General features: G+C 38.7%; 3 protein-coding genes and 1 long non-coding RNA gene across 7 annotated transcripts; 2 read left to right on the top strand and 2 right to left on the bottom strand.

The window, feature by feature from the left end:
• Positions 1-607: 607 nt before the first annotated feature.
• On the bottom strand, positions 608-9,660 carry si:ch211-212k18.13 (ubiquitin carboxyl-terminal hydrolase 47). The gene is made up of 12 exons (XM_058624261.1): positions 9,523-9,660; positions 7,495-7,635; positions 7,309-7,405; positions 5,834-5,949; positions 5,617-5,687; positions 4,887-5,012; positions 4,707-4,802; positions 4,486-4,614; positions 4,245-4,373; positions 4,091-4,131; positions 2,162-2,196; positions 608-1,629 (listed from the first exon to the last, which is right to left on the bottom strand). The coding sequence occupies exons 2-12, from the start codon at positions 7,565-7,567 to the stop codon at positions 911-913; spliced, it is 1,632 nt and encodes a 543-aa protein (XP_058480244.1). The 5' UTR covers positions 7,568-7,635; positions 9,523-9,660; the 3' UTR covers positions 608-910.
• A 23-nt stretch (positions 9,661-9,683) lies between these two features.
• On the top strand, positions 9,684-12,816 carry LOC131456187 (ankyrin repeat and IBR domain-containing protein 1-like). The gene is made up of 5 exons (XM_058624265.1): positions 9,684-9,806; positions 10,715-10,820; positions 10,916-11,010; positions 11,465-11,635; positions 12,331-12,816. Exons 1-5 carry the CDS (start codon positions 9,804-9,806, stop codon positions 12,814-12,816), a joined length of 861 nt encoding a protein of 286 aa, XP_058480248.1. The 5' UTR covers positions 9,684-9,803.
• A 1,905-nt stretch (positions 12,817-14,721) lies between these two features.
• LOC131456190 (uncharacterized) lies at positions 14,722-16,914 on the bottom strand. Of its 2 annotated transcripts, XR_009239883.1 has the most exons (4): positions 16,832-16,914; positions 15,764-15,990; positions 14,952-15,059; positions 14,722-14,845 (listed from the first exon to the last, which is right to left on the bottom strand). It is a non-coding gene; the product is annotated as an uncharacterized LOC131456190 (long non-coding RNA). The 2 variants fall into 2 exon arrangements; XR_009239882.1 differs by lacking the exon at positions 16,832-16,914 and having other exon boundaries at positions 15,764-16,672.
• A 1,096-nt stretch (positions 16,915-18,010) lies between these two features.
• On the top strand, positions 18,011-21,513 carry LOC131456186 (E3 ubiquitin-protein ligase RNF19B-like). 3 transcript variants are annotated; one of them, XM_058624264.1, is made up of 7 exons: positions 18,011-18,174; positions 18,289-18,393; positions 18,679-18,756; positions 19,048-19,129; positions 19,231-19,325; positions 19,750-19,920; positions 20,999-21,513. In XM_058624264.1, the coding sequence occupies exons 1-7, from the start codon at positions 18,112-18,114 to the stop codon at positions 21,482-21,484; spliced, it is 1,080 nt and encodes a 359-aa protein (XP_058480247.1). In that variant the 5' UTR covers positions 18,011-18,111; the 3' UTR covers positions 21,485-21,513. The 3 variants fall into 3 exon arrangements, with proteins under 3 accessions (XP_058480247.1, XP_058480246.1, XP_058480245.1); XM_058624263.1 differs by having other exon boundaries at positions 18,012-18,174; positions 18,295-18,393; positions 18,673-18,756; XM_058624262.1 differs by having other exon boundaries at positions 18,013-18,174; positions 18,673-18,756.

The following is a 21,513-nucleotide window of genomic DNA, read 5'->3' as shown; positions in this document are numbered from 1 at the left end:
CAAAAATAACCGACAATACAATTGGTTTGATATTAACTAGAGAAAAGACAGATTTGGATAACCGTCATTTTCTTTAATGACCAGGATCTTAAGTGGAAATTACCCATCATCTGCAGAAAACTTGAAGCAAAATCTGTCTTTTACTTTTTGAGTTGAGCTGCTCACAGACAAACATGACCCAGAACATAAACTAGGCAGAAAATAATAAATATGATGAAAATGATACATTGACAGTCTATCAGCCATTTTAGTCTATTCACTGAAGACATTTTCTCGTCCAACCTGTTGTGTTGTTGACATCATAGAAATTATAAATGGAAAACCACCCGACATTCCCGCATCAGACTTTGGCACAACAACATGTTTGTGTCTATGCAGATAAAGAACATGACTTCTTGTAAGTGAGAGGAGACTGAAAGCAAAAGAAAACGACCTAGGCTGTCATGTGTAGTACTAAAAATACCAAGGGGAATTCAGGGGGGAATTCACAAGGTCACCCCAGCTTTAATCTCCTGTATTTTTCTGATGTCTGATGTTGTTTGACAGGAGAGAAAAGCAAATCTCTCACGAACAAAGTTTTGATTTACGAAACAAGTTGGCTAAGATCAACAAGTCATTTGCTGCAGATATTTATTTTATGACAAACCCTTTTTAAAGTCTATACATCTATCTCAAAGAAATAGGAGTACATTTCTTTAAAGAAAGTGAAGCAATCACTCTCCTGTGATCAGATCCACTCTAAAAGTAAATAGGTTCTTCCATGCCTCACACACCACCCTCTAAATGTGTCACTGAGCAAGCTGCACTGGAACAAAGATGAACGAGAGATGAAAAAAACAGCACTGAAAACCTTTGGGGGAAGCAGAAAAAAGATCAACTGAATCTACATCACATTATCTTTTCTCCTATTTCACCACTTCCACGGCTTCTGTTTGACTGGCGTCATCCTCCGACTTGCAAACGTGACCTGCCGCACTTTCGCGTGGTTATTGTGCTTTGTGCGGAGGCAACAGTCGCTGGGTTTGTTCACGATGTGGTTACTAAGCAAGGGTTTCGACGGGTAAATAACTGAAGAGGGAGAACAGCTGTTGTTTGTCCCTTCTATACTTTCATCTGCGACAAACCCACTTTCCGCAGACTCAGCTCTGGGGTTTCCCTCAGTCCCACATTTAGTTTTTGTTTCAGTTCTTCCAGCACTGCAGTGTTTCTCTGTCCGATCCCAGGCGATATCATGCAGCTTTAGTATATTCTTTCGGGAAATCTGGCTCTGGCTCTGTTCAAACCTACTAAAGTCACAGTGCTTTGAAACTCTCTCTGAGTTAATCTGAAGATGCTGATGTCCTCTGTCTTTTTGCATCCTTGAAAAATGTGACCTTTGCTCTACCCAGCTTGGCTCCAAAATATCCACACCCTCTTCAGAGTCTGATTGAAGCAACGAGTCCTTGTGTTCTTCCAGTTTCCCAGAGGAGGTACCGTTGCTCGTCTTCAACGCATCGCCAAACAGGTCCCTTCCTCTGCCACTTTCATCCAGTTTACAATGACGCCTCTGTGGCGCAACATGTCTTCCTTCTTCCACGTCTAAGTGTGAACATTGAGCTTGATGCTGAGGATTTTCAGAAGATATGCTCTCTTTGGAGAGAAAGATGAGAGGTTATTCTTGAATAACACAAACAGCCTATCCTGATGTAAAACTACATCTTCAAGTGAGGAATAGCAAAGAGTGTCTCTATTTTGTTGAGCTCGGTACTTAAAACTGTACTGCGTACAATTGTAAACAAAGACCGGTTTCATTCAAACCACATCACATTGGTTCACACAATGCTGATCAAACATAGCACAACCCTCTGCCGTGTTTCTCGGTATAGCAGTGTTTTGGATCTTGTGTCGTCCAGCTAAATTGCCAAGCTTCACACGGGAAACCGATTTGTTTTATGTCAAGTCAGACAGAGGCAACAGCAACATTGAGCTAGTAAAGTGAAAGTAAAGTGCTAAAAAAAAACTCCTGGATATTTAACTGTTAGATGGGATAAATGCTGTAAAAACACCAATGCTCCCTCAGGCAGGTCTGGCAGTACACAAACACACACACACACACATACACATTTACATATACTGTATATATACATATAAAAACTTAATAAAATGTGATGCATTGGCTTACCTTTCCTGTACATGAGGAGGTATGCTGTTTGGGACCTAGTTACAGAAGAACAAAAGTGTTAAAACACCAACCACATTATTTAATTTCCCATGGGCAAGGCACACACAAACCGAAGCTGCAACACGAAACTAAATAGCATTCCCAACTGCATTATTTTACCATGGTGACGAGGTGTCGTCTCCTACACATGCCCAAGTGAATAATATTTGGAAATTAAAATTGCCACAATCAGGCCCCGAGTAAAGTACTTAAGTAGTTATAAACAGTGATGACTGGATACGACTCTCTTTACCAATAACCAGTAGAACCCTTTTCAATATTTTACATCTTTTGAACTAATCAGCTCCTAACAACACATTGGTGTTGATGCCATAAGCAGCCATTTCATAAACAATATGTATCAACTGTGCAACATGAAGAAATACACAAGTTAAAAAGCTGTTGCTGCGATTTCATTACATTTCTTCAGACTGTGCTCAGTGACTCATTTATTTGATATTTAGAATGTTTTGATCTTGTGAATTTGACCAGTATCGTACAAATTCTGATAATGAGCGTCGCAGTGGCTCATGCCTTGTTAAAGTTTCTACAAAATATTCTTTAAAGAAACTTGTAGCCGACAACATAGGGGAAAAGCCTTTGCAGTGATGAAGTAAAGACTGAAAACTGTTTCTCTTCAGGGATTTGTTTAGGATTTTTTGGGGCATGTTGAGCCATAATTAGCATAACTCCTCCACAAAGGCTGTAACAATATAAAAACTAGGGGTGTTGTGCAAAAGGTTGAGGACATGACAACAAGGTTTAACAAGCTGCCAGGCCACACCCCCTCTGCACACAGCTTCCATGCTGGCTTGGAGTGGACAACTGTCAGTCCAATTAAAGGAATACTTCACCGATTTGCATTTAGCTTTGTATTACTAAAATAGGGGTTTTGAAAACCTCAGTTTCCAGTGAGTTAAGAAATATCTTCATTTTTTTCTTTGTTACGTGCCCACCAGTGACACTTAGGTCCTGTTAGCATAACTGTTAGCAAAGATGGCGGACACTGTTTACATTCTGGGAATGAGGTCCTGTCCCCATACCAGTGGGTCTAAAAAGTGCGGAATTAGCGTTGCAGTTTCAAGCCTCGGACCAAGTGTCACTGGAGGGCACGTAAAAAAGAAGAAGAATGAAGATATTTCTTGACTCAGGGGAAACTGAGGTTGGGAAGCACAATTTTTCATATTCTAGTAATACAAAGCTAAATGCAAATCGGTGAAGTAATCCCTTAAGAAGCAATTGAAAGCTAGACAGGTAGTCTGTGTTGATTCCAGGTCGAGATCGTGACGTCGTTTCGATTCATATTTGATTTACAAACAGGATCATGACACACCTAATAGAAACCTTCAGCAGTTCACACATTCACCCATGAGTAACTGCACCTACACTCTTGCCTTTGATTTGCTAGCTAGCTCAGATGTCTTTGTCACACAAATGCATCTTCCCTAGTTGCAAAAAGCTTTGCCAATTTATGTAAACTTCTTAAATATAAAGAAGTGACATGCAGAAAGAGATATGGGGAGAGAGGGAGGCCTGTAGCTAAACCAGCACTGCGTTTGTGTACAACATGTCATTCAACTGCAACCGAAATTGTGAAAATGTTGCATGTTTGTTGAACAGGTGGTTTGATACCAGAGCATTTATGTTTATATTCTGTACAAACACTGATGAACAGCAATTTCCGCCTGCTTTGGACCACACTAAAGCGTATGGGAAACCTAATTTTAGTCAATAAAATATTTTCCTGTGACAAATTTAGACAAGATCATTTTTATCACTTTAGAAATAAATGTAAATATCAACTTGAAGTATTTAAAAAGTCAGAGAATCACTGATAGAAGTAGGATAAACTAGGGATTATGATTAAAAATGAAGAACTACTGTATTTACCTTACAGAGGTGTTCCCAGAGCTGAATAACGACTTGCTGACCTGTAAAAGTGAAAACAGTCAGTTTCCAAATGCTGAATTTCTTAACTATTTGTTTTTGTATGTACAGTACATTGGATATAATATATATAAATTTAAATAAAACATTTGTTTACCTTCTCAACAACATTGTCATTGAAGCAGTACCACTCTCCATTTTCAAAGGATTTGATTTCTGCAGTGTAATGACCTCCTGTGAGGTCACCAAAGTGGTTCACAACAGCGTAGAGGTCATATTTACTATTCTGAAAAGAGATCAAATGAAGACATCTTATTTAAAAAAAAGAGAAAGAAAAGAAAAGGCAAAATGATAAAAATATAATAATAATAACAAAAACATATTTACATAGTAAATACCTCCATGTGCAAAGTCTCTGGCAGGTAAACTTTACAGTGAAGCTTGATGTAGCAATTGCACTCGTAGTTGAAGGTGAATCTCTTGAGCAAGAGGGTCAGAATCTCTGGATTTTGTGTTATTTCACTCTCCTGAATCACATAGTAAAACAAATGTACATTGACAGCAGCAAATAGTGACAAAGTCTCATTATACCTTGACAGAGAACAAACCGATTACTCACAATGACTGCGTCTTGCTTTTCTTTGCACTGGTTGCAGTACATCTTGTTTTCCCCAAAGACCTTTTCTTTCTTGAAGAAAGCCTTCAAGCCTCTCTCCTGTAAACATTTTCATTTTATTTTATTATGCAGCATTTCCTTCTCTCTTTTTACATTTGAAAAACACATGATGAGGCATAATACCACGCTGTAGGTTCGATCACGCGAGTCCTCCATTGGTAGTGGCAGAATCCAAAAACGGCTCCTGGAATTGTTTCTTTTCTTACATGCGACACATGTGGTTTTATGGATGAGCTCACCTTTGAATATCTGCACACAAAGACACAGCAGAAGACCACTTAGGCCCCGTTCAGACCTGGTATTAACATCCGTCCTCAGCTATCCGATCTTATGTGGATATCGCCAAGTAGGACCGTTCAACTTTAAAATGTGTCCTGGATGCATCTCGTGAAAGTTTAGAGTGTGTTCATGCATTGGTTTTGTGTCAATATTTCCAAACAACACTTTTTAAGAAGCAAATAAAATATCGATTTAATCATTCAAAAATATTGTATTTTATTGTTTGAAAACTACACTTGTATTTTGCACTCCCTCACTTGTTCTTTGTGCCGTGTTTTTAGGTTTGCGGGGCGGGCCTTAGGAAGCTGCCTGCTGATTGGCTACTGAGTTTTGGAGCGACAGCTCAATGGACCGGTAGTAGTCACAGGCTTGGAGTCGCTGTCCGTCTGGAACTAGTTCCCCAAGTTTTCCCCGTTGTCAAAATAATTGTAATCTAACAGATTTTAAACATTAGATATTTACAATTATTTGTGAATTAAATTGACCTGCAACACATACACCTCAATGTTTCTAAAAGAAAGGGCCGATTCATGGTAACTATTCCCTATAAACAAACACATGAATGTGTCCCGACCTTGGACGCCTTGGCACTGGACAGACAGAGGATCTTCTCATAGTATTCAGCAGCATCACGTTGCTCGTAAACTGCGAGTGAAAGGAGGTGAATAAAAATATTAGATTTCATCATTAACACATGATATTCTGCTTCTCTTAATCTTAACCAGGCTCAAGAGTCAGCAGGACTTTAACACTCAAGCACCTACAGCAAAATGTGTGGAACGCAAACTTACCGTCTGTGATCCCCAGCTTTTTTGTGATGCTGTGTGTTTTAGACAATCCTTTCTCCAGTTCAGCAAACATATTTCCCAGGAGTGCGTCAAAGGCTGTTGGATCTTTACTGCAGCATCTGTAGCACATGGAAGAAAAGACACTTGAATTTAGAGAAACTGAGTCAGTTTATTTACCATGATTATATATGTTTACAAGGAATTGTCAGTGAAATTTAAGATTTATTGCATATTTAAATATCTCTAATAGTGTGTATTTAGTATGATTTGCCTCAGCACGATTTAGAATGTTTCACGGTTACAGTCGGAGGTTACATCCTGTCCCAGATTTTTTTTTCCCTCTGTGGTATAAAGTGAAACGCTGCTTAGGTTGTGGTCTGTCTGTCTTCAGCATGAGAGCTGTACATGTAGTCTTCTCTGTATACACATCTATGTTGGAAAAAATTCATATATGCAAGTGGAGACAACTCAAGCTCATTAAGTTAAGTCTTTTTCTTTGTTTTGAACGCTTGTCATGTTAATCACAAGAAGTTTTTCCTCCAGTGAGTAAAACTCAATATTTTTACTTTCTTCTGTGCCAGAATATTTCTCTTGCTTTAGACAAATAACTTTCTAGAATTTCCAATCCACTGCTTTTGTTTATAAAAAATATATTAGTTGTGTAGCTTTTTCTGCAAGCTTCCATCTATCCTTTATGCTAAGCTAACGCACAGCAAGTTCCAGCTTCATATTTACCATATTATGATGCACAGAGGTAAACTAATTAATTTGTTCTAAAAGGTCCAGTGTGTAATTTGTATTTTCATTGTTATAGAATGAATTAGTGCTGCCATATTTCTACTGCAGCATGAGCAGACAAATCAGCCAGTGCATTTTTTTTGAAACAGAAGCTTATGACACAAACGAAGAAAAGAAGACACCCTCTCTGGTAAACTATTGGCGCATATCCACCGACTCGCCTCGCCTCGGCACGACATGGTACAATTAGGTCGCATCTCCACTACAAGAAAGTACCTACTTAACATGGGTGGAGTCATCACTGCACGGCTGAGTGAAACTGCAGTGACTTATTTTATATGCGAGACACACACACACGCACACGAGTGACTAGTGACTTTACACCAGACTTCTGCAGTTGTTGGAGATTAACCCACGTTTTTAGGTTTGTTGTTAGGTAGTTTTAACTTATCCACAATTCGGCGCTGTTCGGCTTGATATCTGTCCACATGTCTCCGGATTACAGCCTCCTACTCCACAGACTACAGCGGCAGCAAACTGTCTATAATGTACATTCTACTTGAACTCTTTTTTTCATAGTCTTAGTGCTGTAACAATGCAAATTTCCCCACTGTTCCCCGACACACTTGGGAAAGGGAGGCACGAACAGAGAATCTGCAGTCTCACAATTAGATGCCAGTGATTCTTACACACTGACTGGACCTTCAACTTTACATAAAAAAAAGAAATCTTATACAAACTGATTTATGGAGCTCCTGAAGTCTTCGGTCATAAAAAGCACCTGAAGCACGCTGTTCAAATAGCATGTAAGACCTGGACTCTTCAGGCCATGGTAATCTGAAGATAAAAAACATCAATATCATTATTAAACCGAGCAATAATCATGACCAACATGTTTAAACAGTTGAATCTTATATGTGACTTACCAGAGATGGCCAAGTTGTCAAGTTTCTCTCGAAACAGTTCTACGCGGCCTTGATTTATACTGATGTTCTTCATATCAGACTGCTGATCGTTTTTAGTTCACGGAGTACATTAACTTTTTTCTCCAGATGTATTGATTTAGCCTGTGGAAGCACATAAGATACAGAAGACATGATGAACAAGGTTCCCAAGTTCACGACTGCACAGTGCTTGTAAACCTCTGCTAAATCATGAGGTTCATTATATAAATGTTTATCCAGATTCATGACATGTGCTTGTTAAGTTAAAAGGAATTTAATGTTCAAGAGACCACCAAACTGAAATTAGTTGGATGACCTTTTGTGAAGACATTTTTAATACATCACATTCATAAAAAGGTGAGCTCAAGATGTTGCATTCACAAGATCAAACACATTTTGTAACTCACTACCCTAATTACCAAAGCCTTCTCTGGAAGTGCACAGTCTTCACAGAGACACAGTGATCTTGACCTCTGACATTTTGTTGCTTATCCATTAGTGATGGTACCTGGTACCTGGTGTTTTTTTAGTGCCTGCTTCAGCGAGGTTCCAAGCAAGCAGAGCCGATACTATGTGTGACGTCGTCAGAGTGCCATCACAGGATGAGCAAAATATCCGACACAAGAATCAAACTGAACAATGCTGAACTGTAGATTAATTAAAAAAGACTTGAAAATCCTGAAAACTTGTGTTAATCTCCAACATTTAGCACGGAAATGTCTAAAATCTCAAAATTTAACAGAGGAGTCTGGTGTGACTTGTCAGTCATGCAGGAAGTACTGAACGATTATGTGAATAAATCTTTTTAATGAATCAGTATGTCGAAAACAACTGCTTTACAAGTCACTAGTTTTGTGTGTATAGAACAAAGTCGCAGCAGTTTCATGCAGTCGTGCTGTGACCCGCCCCACGTTGAGGAGGACTATATTGTAATGGAAAACCAACCAACCATTATGAGAACTGGTTAGAGCACCGCCAGTCTGGTTCCGTTCATTCCTATGGAGTTGCTCACCCAGCTCATATGCCAAAAAAGTTTCTGACTTCCGCGTTTATTTCCGGGTTGTGTAGAGCATGAGCACGCGCAGTAGTGTTACTCCCCCCCCATGATGCCTTTCGGCTATGTGAATGAGCCGTCCGCGTTCTCGCCTGGCTCGGCATGTTAAAAAATGTATAAGAAAACTCCTCATTGCCTTCATTTGTACACATTTCTCATAAAGTGTTCACATCGTATGCTTCCCTGACAGTAGCCGTTCCCGCTACTCCACATGACCGCGCTTTGCTGTACCCGTACTCAGCTGTGACGTCACTCTGGGAAATAAGATTTTTCTGGGATTGGTATGGCCTTTAGGAAGGTTTTTCAAATATGAAACTCTATGAACTAAAAATATAGAATATAAAGATCTATACATGCCTATGTCCGTGTCTGGAGGTGTCCTGTGAACAGTTTTTTATAACAGTCTCTTTTACTATTGTGGTAAAATTGCTTTCTGGGCCCGTGAGTATTTTTTGCTGCAGTTCACGGAAGTGACCTCTTCAAGGCAGAGGGGGCGGTGCTCTACCCAGTTCTTATAATACATCCATGGTGGAGCCGGGACCATGTAGTGGAAAAGCGAGAAAAGCACCAGTCACGTGACGTCCGGAGCTCTATTTACATTTAAAACCACGTGTGACGGTTTATTCACCGTTCAAAATTAATCTTCAATTATTTCTCACGATAGCTACTCTTTTAGAAAACGTTAATCACGGTAACCTGTTTGATCACATAGTCCAGCCCTTGTTTTACATGCTATGCTATGGCCCGTGAAGGCATCAGTTGCGTTGGTGTTCCAGCCACTGTCAACCGTCCGTTGCCTCAAAACAAGTTACACACATGATAAAACAATCATAACCGCACTGTAAGGTAGCAAATGCTCAATATAACTTCGATATAACTACCACGTCACAACAACACGCCATTTGGTTGTTGTGTGATAATATGGGAGGGTAAAAACAATGAGCAACGATACTCACCGAACAGCCTCATGTTTCCCTCCTGCTAACTTTCACTTTCTAAGCCAGCAGCAGTCATCAGTCATCCTTAAAAGAAGGAGACACTGCGGACAGTCAGACAGACGGACTGAGAGGACAAACACAGACACACCGCTACATCTCACAATATCTGCACACTTAACAACAAACCCTGACTGTTTCACTCTGGGCGAAACTAACTGTCATGTAGTTCGGCTTCAACGCTTCCTGTTGAAAATAAAGGGGTGTACATTTAAAACAAAACAATCAAACACCGACACGCTATGGTAAGTTACATTTTATTATTATATATATTATTAAAACTGTCAGGGGTGTTTCAAGGGAGGGGGGGCGGGGGTATGATAATTCGCTGCAAAGTTAAAATAATTGTTTTAATGATAGAATAACTTCATAATGGACAAATAACAACATGTGGCAGTTAAATACACCCGCGTATCTTTAAATAAAAGAACAAAAAAAATGTAAACATGTTAGAAAATATAATTGCACATAACAGTAATTTGTATATTTATAAACACAACACAAAGCTGTGACAACTCAGTTGTCTCTAAAATGTTTTAATCCATGGATCATGGTCATGGATAATAATGGTGAGACAAAACATTTTAAATTCAATAATGAATGTTCAATATTAACTTTAATGTTGTGGCACTCAGATGATATGATGACTTTGTGGGCCTTAAAACCCTGACGTTTTGGAGGCTCTGCTTGAATATATTTATGTATAGATTGATTTATTCATCTATAATTAATATACCAAATCGCAGATGTGATTGGTTTGGACTGTACAGTGACGGTTTATGAAAATGAAAGTAAAATGAAAGTATGAACTTGAACTTTCTCAACAACAATCATGTTTTTAAGTTGCAAGTTATTCTTGTTTGTACATTCACGGGTATACAGAACATTGCAAAGGAGACTGCAGTAAAGTGTAATCATAATAATATTGGTTGAGATAAAGGCTTAGTGTGTGACCTGCATGTAACTACAGTACTAAACAGAACCTTAGGTGTTTATTTCCTGGAAAAAAATCCTCCATATTATAATTGAAGGGTTGGTCCCATATAGAATCTAGTCAAAGAGTAATACAATTCTTTATATAATAACAACATAACATTTTTAAACCAGGATAATTGTTAATGTGAACTAAAAATATTATGTAACCACATTGCAGATTAGGTCAAAATTGAGGAAGAGTTTTAAAAAGCTGAAGAAGATATACGACCCAAAGGATAAAACCTTGACGTTTGTCGACAGGCAGGACGACCTGGATCCAGTGTGTAAGATAACATCTATTTGCTCTCTCAGACACAGAAACAATGAGAGTTGTGGAGTTGGGATGAAAAAAAATAAAAATATTTGTCATACACTGCAGCGTCAGACGATGGTTGTCTCAAAGCACTGATGTCATGCGGCCACGCTGTCACCCCGGAAACTCTAACGGGGTGGTGTCGCAGTAGATTGGACGAGGTATCTACACCTTTTAACTCTTTTTTGTTCTTGTTGTTCTTCTTTTTTTGTGCCTATTAATTTGGGCACTTAGAAGGAGCCAATAGGTGTGACTGACACAGTACAGCTACACTGCAACAACACCGTCTATTTATTTATTTGTTTGACTCCATGAAAACATGTCACATGATATGTCACAGGCTCCGGATAGAACTGGACCCAGACAAAACCCAGATTTCTAAAGTTACAGTATCAATATAACAAAGTAAAATACTCCCATTATAGGTAAAGCCCTGAATTTAATAAAATGCTCATTTAAAAGTGCATGAATGTTCCTGAATTTTCTAGACCAAAGACTTTTTAACAAAAAGTGTTTTTAAATATTCGCACAATCGATTATTTACATAATATACGGCTTGTTTGGTCCGTACTGTTGTCTCATGCTTGTCTGTTTTTTTGTCTCTGCTTTTTAAAGGGGGATAACCACTTCAGATGTCCTGCTCTAGTAAACGGTACCAAAAAATGCAATAAACGTTGGTCATACCAGGAAGTGCGCAGGCTGGCTGATTTGTCTCCTGAAGAAATGGAAGACTTTGAAATGACCATGGCCAACCTCGCTGTTACATCCTACTGTGATGCTCAGCCAGTAAGTGGTCCAATGTTTTTTTGTTTGTTTTTTATTATTTAAATAATTAAAGCAACATCAAGTGCACCTAAATGTCATTATTCTCTGTTTGTCAGTACGTTTACAAATGAAATAAAATAATTATTGTGTTTTAAAGAGTTTTAAAATACATCGATTTTTTCAATAATCTGGTTGGGAGTTGAATTACTATTGCATGGAAATGGAAATTATAGAAGAAACAAGTACACCGAAGAAGAAGAAGACAATTAGAGAAGCATGGTGAAATCCAGACCGGGAGACTACATTAATGCTCAATCTTCTTAAAGAATTAAATATATTAATATAAGTTCAAGGATAGTAGGAAAACTTGGAATGGCACTTGACTTGCTCACAAATACCTGCCATCTAAACCGGAAACTGCCTAATACAAACAAGCTTAATGTGGGGAATATCACTACCTAGTGTAGCTGCTAGTGCTTGTAAACTGGGACAAAGACAGTAGTCCAATTATGCCACTTTTCCACTACATGGTCCTGGCACGGTGAGCCACATCACAACCCGTTCCTCTGTATTTCTGCCAAGAAAACCTCCTACATGTTGTCTGTGGAGGTTCTTATTCATCCAGGTCATTGTAATCTTCAAGAGTTAGCTATTGATGTTTTTGTTGAATGACCTGTAAGTGACCTGTTTTAAATTGTTCTCTTTTTCCATATCAGTGCCCACAGTGCAAGACATACGTGGAGAGAACAGATCTATCCAACCTGTGTGTGAAATGCACCATTTGTGCAGTTGATGATCCCACACACTCTCTCTTCTGCTGGCAGTGTCTACAGCCGTGGAAGGGTGCTGCCCCCCAACGTTACCGCTGCGGCAACTCCGGCTGTGTCAACAAGGACCTGCAGATTCTGAAGTCATGCCGCACCATCAGTCTTCCTGAGGTGAAGGGCGCTACCAACTGCCCTGCAGTGCGAGCCTGTCCTAAATGTGGCTTGAAGGTGGAGCACAACCAGCAGTACTGCAAAAACATTCCCTGCCCTCGCTGCCAAGTGGAGTTCTGCTTTATCTGCCTGAAACTAAAGGATAAATGTAGTAAAACTAGTACGCCATATCAAATGTGTGTCAGTGGTGTGGCTCCCAGACAGACCTCCATTCCAATATGGCACAGAAGAAGAACAACGACAAGAAGGCCCATCTCTGCATGAAGTGGCAATGTCACCGATTTTTAATTTTAATGCTGCGGTGCGTTACTGTAGGTGATATTTACAAAGACCTACAAACCACTTTACTGAGAAACACTAGTCATGTGAAACTCAGTCAGCACTGTCAACTTGTTTGACAAGGGTTTGAATACAAGACATTTATATATATTTAAAAAAACAAAACTTGGTGTCATTAGCACAAATAGTGAACAATTAATTTTCTGCCAGTGTAAACAAAATGGTTGTTATTGCTGCTGCTTAGCAAAAGCATTAGTAACCAGCTCTGTTGACAGTGCACACTCGTATAATCCAGTTTGCACATCTTACTTTGTAATAATAATAATGCCATAATAATTTAAATTGTATGACCTGTAGTAATGGAACTTCTCCCTTTTGGGGTGGCCACACCAAAATCACTGCAATTAAAGTGTATATATTTAACAATATTAATATATCAAAAAAAAAAAACATGTTAAATAATATAAATGTAAAATGGGTAGACTTTAAATCATGATGTGTGTGCAGCCATACCAGAATCTAACACTATTATTTTCCAAATGTGTGCAATATAAAAACCTCACTGCCTTTGTATTAATAAATTTTTTTATTAAACATGGATTGTGTCTGTGATTTAATTAGTTGGGAATGTTGAGTTAGCATTCGTTATTGTTCTTATTCATTTTGTTTTACATCAAAAATATAAAGCACCTTATATCATGTTAGTGAGGGGAGAAAAAAAACAAAAACTTACAGTTACTTTATTCAAGTCTCTCTGTGGTGGATGTTTCTAAGGGTGACTGTGATCTTCTGGGACAGTGTGGATCCTGTCCCTGCATGAGCGACATTTCCTGTAGGACACAGCCAGGAGACACACAGCAGCAGCAGCAGCAGCAGCAGCAGCAGCAGCAGCAGCGAAGGCCAGCACTGGCACAGAGGCGAACATCTCATAAGGGTCGCTGAAAAAATATAGATAAATAAGAGTTTGGGATGTTATAATGAACAATACTGAATCCCATTGTAGAAGAATAACCTGTGGTATTCCACAAGGTTCAGTACTGGGACCGAAGTTATTACCATGTTATGTTGATATTTTCATAGTATCTAATGACTTGAACGTTATTATATTTGCAGATGACATTTAAAAAAAAAAATCATATTCATGTTAAACTATTATAGAGATTATAGAGCATAAACTCTGCTGGACACCATACAATGAATACATAAAATAGAAATGATCAAAACCAGTTGTTATTATTAATGAAACAAGATATCTGTTAAATGAGAAATGTCTGCATTTATTGAGCTGTGCACTCATATTATACTTATAAATACAGACCCGATACTTCAGAACTAGAATAATAAACATAAAGGTTGACTACGAACCTACAAAGACTTTTATTTAGATCTGCACTTTAACATATTTAGATATTGTTTAAAAACATTGGAAATACTTATTATTTTTGAACAATTATTATTGTGATTAAAAAACAATCCTTATTTTTCCATACTTGCCTGGTGTGAGAAGCAGGATTAACATCACCTGGGGGAGGAGTAATGTCAGGGTACAGACATAACCTCCTCTGTGGACAGGAAACTAAACCCTGGAACCCTTTTATCTGAGAATAAAAAGCAAAACAGGTCATGTGTATATATTTCAAAAGATATACAGTATTTGTTGCTCTGTGTGTACATTTTAATCTAAATGTGATGTTAGTACAACTACTACAGAAATGGCTTTTCAAATAGAAACGTTATATTATGCTCAAATGTACTCTTATTGCAATTTATATTTATATTGTAAACATGGTTATGATAGATAGAACATTGGGTCCCCATTTAAAAGTTTGGAAAATAGAACTATAGAACTATAGACTATGATATAGTAGTTGGGTCATGTTACCTGAATTGTGCCCCCTGCTGGACAGTCCATCCAGTCAGAGCCAGAAACTTGGATTCGATACCTGTTTGGTGCAGTACACCTGTGTCTGTAACAGCGGCCCTCCAGGGGGCTGCTTAACACTGGCAGCTGTCTCTATTGGTTAGAGGGGGGTTAAATAAAGGAAAAAGTTAGAAATAGGCAGGTCAATGGGACTCATGTTCACACACACACACACACACACACACACACACACACATACCTGTCTGGTGAGGTTGGAGAAGAAGCAACGGCTGTCAAAGCCCCAAATCTCTTCACTCCTCTCCTCCGCATTTGACTGATGAGTGTTTTCCCACTTCCAACATTCACTCTGAAGATTGACGGTGAAAGAAAGACGGTGAAGAGGTGATTTTGTGGGAGCAACACAAAAGTACAGATTACAAATAAATACATAACATACAGATACAGTATATTAAGGAGCTGAGAAGTCCAGCGCTACTGCCTGTTATTACCATTATATTTCTATAGTTTCTCTAGTTTGTTTACATGCGTTCCAGTTGTAGTCTGAATTTCCGAGTTGAGCATTTCCAACTTGGAGCAACAACATCACAAACCCTGACATAAGATGGCTGCCAACACTTGTGTTCATATGACACTTCACACACTTTGTCATGTGATATTCCTTTAAAGATGTGGCAAAATACAAACCTGATTTGTGACCAACTACAATAGTAATGCAAGCTTATCGTTTGAGATTGACCATTGAAACCTTGCACAGAAGGGCAACGTTCAACCGTTTACTAATCCACTGCATGTGCAATAAAAATAAGCACCTTATCACCTGTCACTTTTATAGAAAACAAAGGTAATTGGCTTTGTACCACCGACCTGTGGGACGACAGATGTAAATGAACCTCTAGCTGTGATCGGTCATGTCTACATGCTCATGTTCATTCATTTTCAACAACCCTATTTTAATTCAATAAATAGACAAATAGACATGTTTAGTTTAAAGAAGTAAATTACTTTCCTTGTGTGTGATATTTTCTTCTATCTTTAAATACAGTAACTTACTGTATTATTCAGAGGCTTAAAAACTCTACATCCCTCCAGGTATGGATCAGTCTGACACTCCCCCTTATGGAGGTGAAGAAAATGACACCCAAGTCCACTAGAAGAGGGAAAGTCCAGTTTGTAACAATTAGTGACATAAAATGCCTTTTCCCAAGCACATGAAGATGATTCCAGGTGTAATCGAAAGTGGCCTCTTCAAGGCAGAGGGGCCGGTGCTCTATCCAGTTCTTATAATACATCCATGGTGGAGCCGGGACCATGTAGTGGAAAAGCGAGAAAAGCACAAGTCACGTGACGTCCGGAGCTCTATTTACATTTAAAACCAGTGATTGGTTTGGACTGTAAAGTGATATTTTATGAAGATGAAAGTAACTTAAACTCTTTATGTGATATACAAGATGTTTTTCACACTGTGGTTATCCATAAGTAACAGTGTCAGGTGGAAACTCCCTGAGCATCCACACAGTGAGTCAGCTTTATTGATAAGTTCACATCTCATCAGAAGTTATAAAACCACCTATCATTAACCTTTGTAAATAGATCTGGACACATTCTCAAAAAACCTCACCTCAATTGTCCATAAATTGCATTATACAATCCAATATTTAATTCATGAACTTCCTCAACAACAATCCTGTTTTTAGTTGCAAGTTATCCTTGTTTGTACGTTTGCAGGTACACAGAACATTGCAAAGGAGACTGCAGTAAATTAAAACCACGTGTAACGGTTTATTCACCGTTCAAAATTAATCTTCAATTATGTGAAATTTCTCACGATAGCTACTCTTTTAGAAAACGTTAATCACGGTAACCTGTTTGATCACATAGTCCAGCCCTTGTTTTACGCTATGGCCCGTGAAGGCATCAGTTGCGTTGGTGTTCCAGCCCCTGTCAACCGTCCATTGCCTCAAAACAAGTCACACACATGATAAAACAATCATAACCGCACTGTAAAGTAGAAACTGCTCAATATAACTTCGATAACTACCATGTCACAACAACCAAATGTCACGCCATTTGGTTGTTGCGTGATAAAATGGGATAGTAAAAACTTGCAGCGATACTCACCCAGCAGCCAATATCATGTTTCCCTCCTGCTAACTTTCACTTTCTAAGCCAGCAGCAGTCGTCAGGGCTTAAAAGGAGACAACGCGGACAGCCAGACAGACGGACTCAGAGGACAAACACAGACACAACTTAGCCTACTCACTACATCTCACAATATCTGCACACTTTACAACCTGTTTCACTCGGGGCGAAACTAACTGCCATGTAGTTCGGTCTTCAACGCTTCCTGTTGACAATAAACAAAACACCGACACGCTAAGGTAAGTCAGTCATCATCTACCGCTTTATCCTCCACCAGAGGGTCGCGGGGGGTGCTGTGCCAATCTCAGCTACATCGGGCGATAGGCGGGGTACACCCTGGACAGTTCGCCAGTCCATCGCAGGGCCACACACAGATAGAGACAAACAACCATTCACTCTCACACTCACTCCTATGGTCAATTTGGAGTGTCCAATTTACCTAATCCCCACATTGCATGTTTTTGGACTGTGGGAGGAAGCCGGAGAACCCGGAGAGAACCCACGCACACACGGGGAGAACATGCAAACTCCATGCAGAAAGGCCCTTGGTCCAACCGGGGCTCGAACCCGGGTCTTCTCGCTGCAAGGCGAGAGTGCTAACCACTACACCGCTAATGTAAGTTAATACTTTTATTAATATTATAATTTTATTAAAACTGTCAGGGGTGTTCCAAGGGAATTTAGGGTCCCCCGGGCAATAATAACAACATTCATATTACATTTGTTAACATATCTTAAAAAATATTATGTTACCACATTGCAGATGTTTTCAAAATGTGTGGCAGAGCTGAAGATGAGGAACAACCCCAAGGATAAAACCCTGATGTTTGTCGGCAGGAAGGGCCATAAATTGCATTATACAATCCAATATTTAATTCATGAACTTCCTCAACAACAATCCTGTTTTTAAGTTGCAAGTTATTCTTGTTTGTACGTTTGCAGGTACACAGAACCTTGCAAAGGAGACTGCAGTAAATTGTAATCATAATAATATTGGTTGAGATAAAGGCTTAGTGTGTGACCTGCACGTAACTACAGTACTAAACCGAACCTTAGGTGTTTATTTCCTGGAAAAAAATCCTCCATATTATGATAGCTGAAGGGTTGGTCCCACATAGAATCTAGTCAAAGAGTAATACAATTCATTATGTAACAACAACATTCATATTACGTTTATAAACCAGGATAATTGTTAAAATATATGTTAAACATATTATGTTACCACATTGCAGTTTTCAAGATGTGTGGAAGAGCTGAAGATGAGGCAAAACCCCAAGGATAAAACCCTGACGTTCGTCGACAGGAAAGACGGCCCGAATCTGGTGTGTTCATTTGTATATTTATAAATACAGTACACAGTTGTGACAACTCAGGTGTCTCTAAAATGTTTTTTTAATCCACATTGAGATAATGTGGATTTTTATCTGATTTACAAGATACAGAGAGTGAAAGAGCCGAGGAAGATACACGACCCCAAGGATAAAACCCTGACGTATGTCGACAGGAACAACAAACATCAACGTGAAGTTGTGACAACTCAGGTGTCTCTAAAATGTTTTATTTTTAATTTAATTTTAATCCACATTTAGATCATGGATAATAATGCTGAGACTAAATATTTATCAATATTTACTTAAATGTTGTGGGACTTTGATGACGTTTTGGAGGCTCTGCTTGAATACATTTATGTATAGATTGATTGATTTATCTATACATAAATACAGTATACCACTTCGCAAAGTAGTGTAGTGATTGGTTTGGAATGTACAGTGATATTTATGAAAATGAAATTAACTTAAACTTTTTATCTGATTTACAAGGTGCAGATAGGGAAAGAGCTGAAGATGCACGACCCCAAGGACAAAACCCTGACGTTTGTCGATAAGGAGGAGGACCTGGATCCAGTGTGTTCATTTGTAGATTTATAAACACAACACAAAGTTGTGACAACTTAGTTGTCTCTAAAAAAAAGTTTTTTAATCCACATTGAGATCATGGATAATGATGCTGAGACAAAATATTTTTAATTCAAAAATGAATGGTCAAAAAAAAACTGAATACATTTATGTATAGATTGATTGATTTATCTATACATAAATATACCACATGGCAAAGTAGTGTAGTGATTGGTTTGGACTGAACAGTGACATTTTATGAAAATGAAAGTAACTTAAACTTTTGATCTGATTTACAAGGCGTTGAGTGTGAGGAAGATGTACGACCCCAAGGATCAAACCATGACGTTTGTCGACAGGCAGGACGACCTTGATCCATTTTGTAAGATAACATCTATTTGCTCTCTCAGACACAGAAAACAATGAGAGTTGTGATGAAAAAAAAATATATATTTTTTTTTAAATCGTTGTCTTACACTGCAGCGTCAGACGATGGTTGTCTCAAAGCACTGATGTCATGCGGCCACGCTGTCACCCCGGAAACTCTAACGGGGTGGTGTCGCAGTAGGTTGGACGAGGTATCTACACCTTTTAACTCTTTTTTGTTGTTATTTTTTTGTGCCTTAATTTGGGCAGGAGCCAATAGGTGTGACTGACACAGTACAGCTACACTGCAACAACACCGTCTATTTATTTATTTGTTTGACTCCATGAAAACATGTCACATGATATGTCAAAGGCTCCGGATAGAGCTGGACCCAGACAAAACCCAGATTTCTAAAGTTACAGTATCAATATAACAAAGTAAAATACTCCCATTATAGGTAAAGCCCTGAATTTAATAAAATGCTCATTTAAAAGTGCATGAATGTTCCTAAAGACTTTTTAACAAAAAGTGTTTTGAAATATCCGCACAATCGATTATTTACATAATTGATAAGTGCTTGTTTGGTCTGTACTGTTGTCTCATGCTTGTCTGTTTTTTGTCTCTGCTTTTTAAAGGGGGATCACCACTTCAGATGTCCTGCTCTAGTAAACTATACCAAAAAATGCGATAAACGTTGGTCATACCAGGAAGTGCGCAGGCTGGCTGATTTGGCTCCTAAAGAAATGCAAGACTTTGAAATGACCATGGCCCACCTCGCTGTTACATCCTACTGTGAGACTCAGCCAGTAAGTGGTCCAATGTTTTTTTGTTTGATTTTTATTATTTAAATAATTAAAGCAAAATCAAGTGCACCTAAATGTCATTATTCTCGGTTTGTCAGTATGTTTACAAAATGAAATAAAATAATTATTGTGTTAGTGGGACTAAAAACAGAGTTTTAAAATACATCGATTTTTAATAATGTGGTTGGGAGTTGAATTACTATTACTATTTACTATAATTACTATTGCATGGAAATGGAAATTATAGAAGAAACAAGTACACCAAAGAAGAAGACAGTTAGAGAAGCATGGTGAAATCCAGACCGGGAGACTGCATTTATCAATCTTCTTAAAGAATTAAATATATGAATATAAATTCAAGGATAGTAAGGAAAACTTGGAATGGCACTTGACTTGCTCACAAATACCTGACACCTAAACCGGAAACTGCCTAATACAAACAAGCTTAATGTGGGGAATATCACTACCTAGTGTAGCTGCTAGTGCTTGTAAACTGGGACAAAGACAGTAGTCCAATAATGCCACTTTTCCACTACATGGTCCTGGCACGGTGAGCCACATCACAACCCGTTCCTCTGTATTTCTGCCAAGAAAACCTCCTACATGTTGTCTGTGGAGGTTCTTATTCATCCAGGTCATAGTAATCTTCAAGATTACAATGACCTTATGTGCAGAGGCAGAATGATCTGCCTCTGCACATAAGACAGGCCTCGTCCTTGTCTGTTTTTAAATCCCTTCTTAAAACCCACCTTTTCTCTTTGGCCTTTGACACTTCATGAGACGTTTGTTTTTAATTTATTTTACATATTTTAATTTGAATAGAATGTATTGTTTTTTATTGTATGGCTGCTAATTCTTATTGTGTTTTATGATTATAATTTATTTTAAGCTGTTTTATCTAATTTTGAACCTTTTATTTATTATGTCTTTTATTTATTCTGTACAGCACTTTGGTCCATTGTGGTTTGTTTAAAGTGCTTAACAAATAAAGTTGGATTGGATTGGAAGAGTTAGCTATTGATGTTTTTGTTGAATGACCTGTAAGTGACCTGTTTTAAATTGTTCTCTTTTTCCATATCAGTGCCCACAGTGCAAGACATACGTGGAGAGAACAGATCTATCCAACCTGTGTGTGAAATGCACCATTTGTGCAGCTGATGATCCCACAAACTCCCTCTTCTGCTGGCAGTGTCAAAAGCCGTGGAAGGGTGCTGCCCCCCAACGTTACCAATGCGGCAACTCCGGCTGTGTGAACAAGGACCTGCAGATTCTGAAGTCATGCCGCACCATCAGTCTTCCTGAGGTGAAGGGCGCTACCAACTGCCCTTCAATGCGAGCCTGTCCCAAATGTGGCTTGAAGGTGGAGCACAACCAGCAGAGATGCAAAAACGTTACCTGCCCTCGCTGCAAAGTGGTGTTCTGCTTTATCTGCCTGAAATCAAAGGATAAATGTAGTAAAACCAGTACGCCGTTTCAAATGTGTGTCAGTGGTGTGGCTCCCAGACAGACCTCCATTCCAATATGGCACAGAAGAAGAACAACGACAAGAAGGCCCATCTCTGCATGAAGTGGCAATGGCACCGATTTTTTATTTTA

The sequence above is a fragment of the Solea solea genome, chromosome 3 (genome assembly GCF_958295425.1).
Source record: "Solea solea chromosome 3, fSolSol10.1, whole genome shotgun sequence".
Lineage (NCBI taxonomy): Eukaryota > Metazoa > Chordata > Actinopteri > Pleuronectiformes > Soleidae > Solea > Solea solea.
The sequence above is the reverse complement of the archived record's forward strand: the minus strand, read 5'-3'. Positions and strand labels throughout refer to the sequence as shown.

Bases quoted from the DNA above. Each gene is read 5' to 3' on its own strand.
- si:ch211-212k18.13 (XM_058624261.1), bottom strand. From the start codon at position 7,567: ATGAAGAACATCAGTATAAATCAAGGCCGCGTAGAACTGTTTCGAGAG. The intron at 4,803-4,886 runs GTATTATGCCTC...AAATGTTTACAG, and splicing joins GTGATCGAACCTACAGCGTG to GAGAGAGGCTTGAAGGCTTT. The intron at 4,615-4,706 runs GTGAGTAATCGG...TATGTGATTCAG, and splicing joins AAAAGCAAGACGCAGTCATT to GAGAGTGAAATAACACAAAA.
- LOC131456187 (XM_058624265.1), top strand. The intron at 10,821-10,915 runs GTAAGATAACAT...CATACACTGCAG, and splicing joins GGACGACCTGGATCCAGTGT to CGTCAGACGATGGTTGTCTC. The intron at 11,011-11,464 runs GTATCTACACCT...TGCTTTTTAAAG, and splicing joins GTCGCAGTAGATTGGACGAG to GGGGATAACCACTTCAGATG.
- LOC131456186 (XM_058624262.1), top strand. From the start codon at position 18,112: ATGAGGCAAAACCCCAAGGATAAAACCCTGACGTTCGTCGACAGGAAA. The intron at 19,130-19,230 runs GTAAGATAACAT...CTTACACTGCAG, and splicing joins GGACGACCTTGATCCATTTT to CGTCAGACGATGGTTGTCTC. The intron at 19,326-19,749 runs GTATCTACACCT...TGCTTTTTAAAG, and splicing joins GTCGCAGTAGGTTGGACGAG to GGGGATCACCACTTCAGATG.